At 45.8% G+C, this 7,684-nt stretch overlaps 1 protein-coding gene and 1 long non-coding RNA gene across 5 annotated transcripts in view; one reads left to right on the forward strand and one right to left on the reverse strand.

Annotated features, from left to right (window-relative positions):
• LOC105234663 overlaps positions 1–1,828 on the reverse strand; it is a 36,413-nt gene extending 34,585 nt beyond the window's left edge. For 2 of the 3 annotated variants that reach the window (XR_004626112.1, XR_004626110.1), the window contains exon 1: positions 1,078–1,828. This is a non-coding gene — a long non-coding RNA (uncharacterized LOC105234663). The remainder of the gene's footprint in view (positions 1–1,077) is intronic. The other variant, XR_004626111.1, reaches the window with a different exon arrangement.
• Positions 1,829–2,069: 241 nt separating this feature from the next.
• Positions 2,070–7,684, forward strand: part of B3GALNT2 (beta-1,3-N-acetylgalactosaminyltransferase 2) — a 66,024-nt gene continuing 60,409 nt past the window's right edge. For both annotated transcript variants that reach the window (XM_034662484.1, XM_034662485.1), the window contains exon 1: positions 2,070–2,414. In XM_034662484.1, the coding sequence (XP_034518375.1) occupies positions 2,303–2,414 (112 nt within the window). In that variant the 5' untranslated portion in view covers positions 2,070–2,302. The remainder of the gene's footprint in view (positions 2,415–7,684) is intronic.

Here is a 7,684-nt window from a genome sequence, read left to right on the forward strand (position 1 = left end):
CTGTGTAACCAAAAAAACACTGCAGAAGTGACAGTGTGTGTCTTGCAAGGATTCATCATAAAAGGCATCAGCAATTTGCGCTGGTTTCTTGGATCTCCAGCTCTTGGGGAAGCAAGACACTATGATGTGGGGACATTAAAGCATCTTGTGGGAGAAACCCACTTAGAGAGGAATTTAGGCCAAAAGGCAGAACCAACTTGCTAGCCACAGAAGTGAGGCCACTTAGGAAGCCGATTCTCTAGCACCAGTCAAGCCTTCAGATGACCAGAGCCCCAGCTGACATCTGCCTGCAACTTTAAGGGAGACCCTGAACCAGAACTTGACTCTCAAATTTCTGACCCACAGAAATTGTGAGAGATAATAAATATTGTTGTTTTAAAAGTTTTTGGAGTAAGAGGTGCCTGGGTGTCAGTTAAGCGTCTGCCTTTGGCTCAGGTCATGCAGGGTCCTGGGATGGAGCCTCAGGTCCGGCTCCCTGCTCAGCCAGGAGTCTGCTTCTCTCTCTCCCTCTGCACCCCCCCCCACTTGTTCTCTCTTTCTTTCAAATAAGTAAAATCTTTAAAAAAAAAAAAGTTTGAGTAATTTGTTAGGTAGCAATTGATAACTAACAAGTATACAAATCCCTTTAAAGGGAAAAAAATCATTTCTGACCCCACATTAAATTGTTTAAGTACAAACATACAGTATGAACACCTTGGGCTTACCGCCTTGATACAACTATTAAACCAAAAGAGATTTTGAAATTAGAGTACAGACAACATTAGAAAACATTCAAATAAAAAGTAATTTTAGGGGGGCCTGCCTGGCCCAGTCAGTAGAGCCTGCGACCCTTAATCTCAGGGTCACGAGTTCAAGCCCCAAGTAGGGCAAGTCTACTTAAAAAAAAAAAAAGTGATTTTAATAGACGGTTGTTTTGCTGAGATTCAATTGCCACTCAATGACACTATGGTACTGACAGTGCCAGAGACGACGACTCCTGCACTGTTAACGTGCATAAATTCGCTTTTTTCCCTTAAGTTTGTTTGAAATGGATTTTCTGTGGCTTTCAATCAAGACTTTACTCAACAATATAGTTACCTTCTGTTGCCACAACTTGTGGAAACTTAAAAAAACATAAAACACCGTACGCCAGGCATTCATTTTCATCCTGCCCTCCGCCTCCTTAGCGCGGGCGCCGGGACTGCCTGGCGCCTTCACCCACCGCCTCGACCCGGGCCCTCGCGTGTCGGGCCCCGGCGGGCCAGGGGGTCCTGTCCTGGGGCCGCGCTGCACGACGCCAGGCAGGACCTGGTCTCCGAGGAGGGCTGCTCAAATCCTTCCCACCAGTCCCGCGCAGCCCGCGTCCTCGGCGGTCACGGCTCCGTCCTATAGGAGGTGTCACCTTGCTCGTCTCCCCAGTCTGAGTCGGGGGCACGTGGAATTTTACCCGCGCCTGGACCGTCGCTGTCGTCCCCCACAGCTGAACCCCTGGACGCGGTCTTATCCCGAGCTCCCTGAGGACAGAGCCGGGCAGGGAGTCGGGTACACAGTGCGCCAGAGCTAATACTTGAGGGATGATTCACAGCTGAAGACACAAGCTTCGGACCTCGGCCCGCAGCTGGCAGCAGGATCCCGCCTCCCAGAGAAGGCCAGCATTAGCGTAACCGAGCTCTGCGTGACTTAAAACAAGCATCACGCAGATCTCCTTTAAATCCGAGGCGAAAAGCAACCTTCGGCTCAGCTGTGTTTCCCTCCCCGGGTTGTGTCCGCCCCTGAGCACCCGGAGCCCGGCACCGCCTCCCTTCGGCCATCGGGGAGCAGTAGGCGTTGAGAAGGGACGCGCATGCTCCAAGTGGGGCTTCGCGCTTCGTCTCCGCGACCGCCGAGTGACGCGAGCAAGGGCATGCGATTATGGGAAATGTGGTTTCCGAGACTCAGGACCACAGGGGTGTACCCCCGCCTAGGCCCAGAGCAGAACTTCAGCTCCCGGCTGGCCTGCGGGCGCGGGCGGGGACTCGAGAGAAGAGGGCGGGGCTAGTGTGGGGGGGGAGGTGGGGGGGCCAGGGGGAAGGCCAAGCGGAGGGGGCGGGGTCTGGCCGGCTGAGGCGCTGCCGCCCGCCGTTGGAGGAACCTGAGGTGCGGGGGCGAGAACCGCGAGGAGTCGGGACGGCGGCGGGCGCGAGGGCAGGCGTGCCTAGCGGTCGCGCGTGCGTCGGCCTCCGCCCCTCAGCCTTCTTCTTCGCAGGTCCCCTCCCTCTCCGCCGGGACGCGGGAGAGCCCGGCGCGCGACGGGGGCGCGAGGTGGAGCCGGCGGGGGCGGCCAATGCGAAACTGGCTGGTGCTGCTGTGCCCGTGTGTGCTAGGGGCCGCGCTGCACCTCTGGCTGCGGCTGCGCTCCCCGCCGCCTGCCCGCGCCTCCGGGGACGGCGCCGCAGGTGAGGTCCTGGGGCCGGGTGGGCCAGGAGGCCGTGAGGGGCGGGACGCCGACTCCGAGCCCCGGGGCGGCTTCCTCCGCGGAGTCCCGGAGCGGGGAACGGGCCGAACGCGACCGTCCTCAAGCGAGACAAATGGCCCTTTTCATCTTCGGGGCGTTAAATCGGGCAAACTCGAGGGCGTTTTTCTCGTTTCGTGCCCCCGCCGCTTCTCACCTCCCGCTTTCCTTTATGGGCACGAGAGCGGTGCCCGCCACTGGGAGTCCTTCGTCTGTCCCCCAGGCCTGGTCCGAGTTGTCCGGCGCCTGCCCGCTGGCCCTGGGAGCAAAACCTTGTGTCCTTCAGCCGCGGGCGGCCGCTGCGTGCGCCCGGGCTCCGGCTGCTTGCCTCCTCCCCAAGCTGTTGGTCTTATTCGGTCAAGACTTGGAGGTCTTAGCCGTGGGAATTGCCTGTGCGTGTTTGAAAAGGCCGGGTTTTGCTTTTAAGGATAGCTTCGCTCTAAGAATATACTGCATTTGTTTTCTTTGAAAACTATGATGTAAGTCGGTTAAACAAATCTGGACATGAAATAGGGAATGGCTACAAGTGTAGTTGTTCCTGTGAGTTTGGCTTGCGAAGCCTACTAATGAAGTGCACGTGAAAACGTAAAATTCTCTAACGATCACATCCACTTGTTCTAAAACTTACTCTCTCATGGGAATGAGATCGTTGTTCTTGTTCGTTTCACCGCCTAATAGAATGCTTTATCCATAGCAGGTACCCAGGGGATTTTTTGTTGTTATTGCGTTCTACCACCCTTTTTTGTTAATGGGTTTCCTTTTTTTTCCTTGTCTTCTTTTTTAAGGGCTTGCCCTAGGGCATATCTAGAAGGCTGTTTTAAAAATGAGGTAATAGTTGTTTTGTATTCTAACTACTTGGGGAGTTTTTTTTCCTACCACTTCTCCCCAGAAGAGGTGTTTTTTTCTTATCCAAAAGTTTTAGAAATCAGAATTGAGTATTTAAAATTCTGAGATGGTCTGTGTCTTACTTTTTAAGTAGGAAGCATAGAAACTAATTTGGCAATACGCAAAGCAATCTCATTGTTATAATTGGGGTTCTTTATACTGGTAACAGTCTCTTAGAATCTTTTCCTGTTAGACAAACCACAAGCTCTTTGAAAAGGCTATTTGTGTGACCGGAATAGAGTTAAAACACTGTTTAATTTATTTAATGAAAATACAGTGGTTAAAGAGCATTTAACCTGTTAACAGGTTAGGATTTGGGCGCTTTTTTTTTTTAAGGTTTTGTTTTTTAGGTTTTTGTAAACTGAGCAGAGGAAAGACTGCCACAGATATAAAATGCTTTGTAACATCTGTTAGGTGTGTGTTTTACAGCTTTCTTTTTTGTATGATGAGTGAGCACTACTAGAATTTACTTGCAGAGCATTCTTAGGAAATTTATGACCTTAATTTTACTTTGAGGTTCAATAAACGAGCAAAACCTCTTTGCCTTCAAGCTTAAAACTTAGGCAATTTCTTAGGTTCAGTGAAGTTTTTCCTATCCCCATAGTGTTTGGAGGATGCCCCTATCTGCCACCAGGTTAGCCTGAGCTAGATTAAGGAGACTGGGAAGTAGGCCATGAAGAGGATCGGGCTATAGGTAAAGAAATCAGTACTAGTTACTTAAGTTAACTTTGACTTTAAACGGATATCAGGCATCTGGTTAGATGATAAATTAGGTTTTTTAATCTAAATGAAACCTGGCAGACTCCTTCCTAGCTTTCACTTTTCAAAACTAAAAGCAGAAGCAGCATATCGGTCGCCAAAATTTCCTGCTGCTCCTTTTCCTATTGTGTTACCACCATGTTCAAACTAAAACATTTGGGCACTTTTATATTTCTACCCTTAATACCTTCAGCCTAAAGTGAGAGAGAAAACCCAAGATTTTGTTACGTTTTCTTCCCTTGGATTAATAAAATTTGTGTTTGTTCTCTTGTCTGCCTCTTTGTCTTCAGGCTCATTAAGTTGTGGCAGTGTTTTTTTTAAAGGGAGATTTACCTTCCCTGAATATTAAAAAAGGCCCTCTGATTTGTAGTGGATTCCACAAATCTTTGAGCACCTACTCTGTGCCCGCTCCTGTTGTAGGTGTGGAATTACAACAGCAATCCAGATCACGTCCCTGCTGTCATGCAGTTTACAATTTAGAAAAGAAGACAGAATGGTGAAAATAATTATTAAATATCTTAGGGGATGGTGATAGGTGGGATGACAAAAAGTGTAAGAGGACAGAGACTGATGTGCTGCTGTTCTAAATAGAGGTCAGGGGAGGCCCCTCTGAGGAGGTGCCGTTGAACAGGGACCTGAATGAAGTGCGGGAGTCCTATCGGCACCTGGTGCTTTTCTAACATAGCAGCTCCCTTGAAACAGCCGAAATATGGTCTAGGAGAGCAACTGGTGAAGAGGAAGCAGGTCTCTTGTGAAACCCAGCATGCCTAGGGGTGGATGAGGAGAGTGGAGACAGGGATACTGAATTGGAGAATATAGGTAGAGGATATATCTCCTATGTTATAACGTACTCGTTTTGGGTACCTTAGCAGGAATTATGTAACAGTAAATTTAGAAGAAGGATGAGACCAAAGAAGTCTTTTCTTTCTAGGATATTTGGAGAGAAGGAAACGAAAGAGAAAGGAAAGAAGCATATCCATTCAATAAATGCTTAGAGTGCGAGGTATCCCGCTAGATATGGAGTCCCTGCTCTGAGATCCTCATAGTCTGTTGAGCTGAAACAGGGAGCAAGGAGAAGGCCAAAGACAAATTAAGCTTGCTTTGCAATTTTGCCTAGGGCCAGTTCATCCAAAATTATCACTATATGTTAATCTTGTCTCTGTTCTTCGGTTTCCTTATTTATAAAATATGATCTCATAGGGTTATTGTGAAGATTCAATTAGTACAGCACCCAGAAAAGTGCCTGATTCATAGTAAACACTCCATGAATTTAAGAGAGGAGGAGTAGGATAGTGGTGGCTGGTGCGTAGGCTAGTGAGGTATTTGGGGAGCTTTTTGAGATTGGCGAGAGCATGTGATGATTGTCCTTATCAGTATGATCTGTCATGAATTTATGTGTTTCCCTCATTTTCAAGATTTCTGCTTATTTGTGATGGATGTCATCTGAGAGCATCATGTGAGAGTGGAAATTTTGGTCTGATTTTTAAGAAGCCTTGGGCCTATTTTGAACAATCAGTTTTGAAATCAACCTTCCTTGGTCTTGAATAAACTTCTGGATGTCCGCTTTACGTGCAGAGCCTCGCAGGTTGCCAGCCCTCAGGATACGTTACATATTAGAGAAGAGCATGCCATTGTCCTCAGGGAGCTTGTGTGGGGTTTTAATTATTCCTGGCATGAAAATTTGTTTTTTTTATTACTCTATATCTACCATCTAGAACAGCGAACATAGGAGGTGCTTATTTAATTTGAAGGAATGAATCAAAATAAAACTGGGGAAGTATGAACGAATTTGTCACCTATCATCTATTCACATTCCATGATGACTTTATGATTTAAATTTTTTTCTGATAAAAGTAAAACAAGTTCTTTGTAGAAAAATTCAAAATGATTTTTAAAAACAGGAAAAATGGTCTATATGCAAATACAGTGCACGTTGGAGGGAAATTACTTAGTATTTTTAAAAAATTGCATTGATGTATAATACACATTCAGAAAAGTGTCTGTAAATGTATAGCTTGATATAGCTTCACAAAAATACACCCAACTAATCCAGCACCTCAGAAGCTCCCTTCATGCTCCCTTCCATCACTGCCAGGAGTGGTAACCACTATCCTGATCTTAAATGGCAGGGATTTGCCTGTTGGTACTTTACATAAAGGGAACCACACAGTTTGTACATAGTTCTTATAGTCTGCTGATCTTAATGTGGTGAATAACAATATAGCAGAATTCTACAACATAATTTTAATGGCAGCATGTAGATACACCATAATTTAATCCCTTATTTCTGCATTTCTGGATTTTGCAGTTTTTCACTATTAATAAATGACACTGTGATGAATAGAGATCTTTTAGTACATCACTGATTATTTTCTTTAGAATAAGTTCTTAGACATGGAATTGCTGGAGAGAAGTTATACAGTTCTGGGGAGCCTGGGTGGCTCAGTTGATTAAGCATCCGACTCTCGATCTCAGCTCAGGTCTTGATCTCAGGGTCATGAGTTCAGGCCTCGTGTTGGGCTCCACGCCTGGTATAGAGCCTACTTTTATTAAAAAAAAAAAAAAAGCTATACAGTTGAGGTATTTGATGTGTATTGGCAAATTGCCCCACAGAAGACTACCAAATTCCATTCCAGTAACAACGTAGGAGAGGAGCCATTTCCTCGAGGTAACTCTAAATAACATTTCTTTGCAATACCAGTGATTAGGGTTTTATTTAAGAAGATATTTGTCAGTTTGGACATAGCAAAAGCCTGGTACCTTACTGCTTTAATTCAAACTTGATTCCTAGTAAAATTGAATATTTTTTCATAGGTTGGTTGGCTATTTGTGTTCTGTCTGTGAATTTGTGTCTTTTTGTAGCATGTTTACTTCTTAGCTGTTCATTTCTTTTTTTCTTGTCTCCAGACACCAGGATCAAAGTAGGTCCCCTGCTAGTACAACGTGTAGCAGAGGGTACTGCAAGTGTACAGGCAAAGGCTGGTTAAGGGCACTAGGAACGTGGGCATTCTTGCACAGGTGTTCGTTGAGTACCCACCATGGGTTTTATACCGTGTAACACAGAACTCACAAGTCTGTTGAACTGATTTACATTGCTGGTACGTAGTAGAAGAAACCTATTTTTTTTTTTTAAAGATTTTATTTATTTATTTGACAGAGATAGAGACAGCCAGTGAGAGAGGGCACAAGCAGGGGGAGTGGGAGAAGAAGAAGCAGGCTCATAGCGGAGGAGCCTGATGTGGGGCTCGATCCCATAACGCCGGGATCACACCCTGAGCCGAAGGCAGACGCTTAACCGCTGTGCCACCCAGGCGCCCCGAAGAAACCTATTTTTTTAATTGAGAAATAATCGACCTATTACATGAGTTTCAGATGTATGACATTGATTCAATATATGTACATATTGCAAAACTGAACACAGTCTAGTTAACATAGTTATTTTTTTTCTTGTATTGAGAATTTTTTGAGATCTCTCTTAACAACTTTTAAATATGCATTATGGCATTACTCAGTATAGCCACCAAGCTGTACATTAGATCCCCCTGACTTCTTTTTTTTTTTTTTTTTTTT

This window comes from Ailuropoda melanoleuca, chromosome 6 (assembly GCF_002007445.2).
Source record: "Ailuropoda melanoleuca isolate Jingjing chromosome 6, ASM200744v2, whole genome shotgun sequence".
Taxonomy (NCBI): domain Eukaryota; kingdom Metazoa; phylum Chordata; class Mammalia; order Carnivora; family Ursidae; genus Ailuropoda; species Ailuropoda melanoleuca.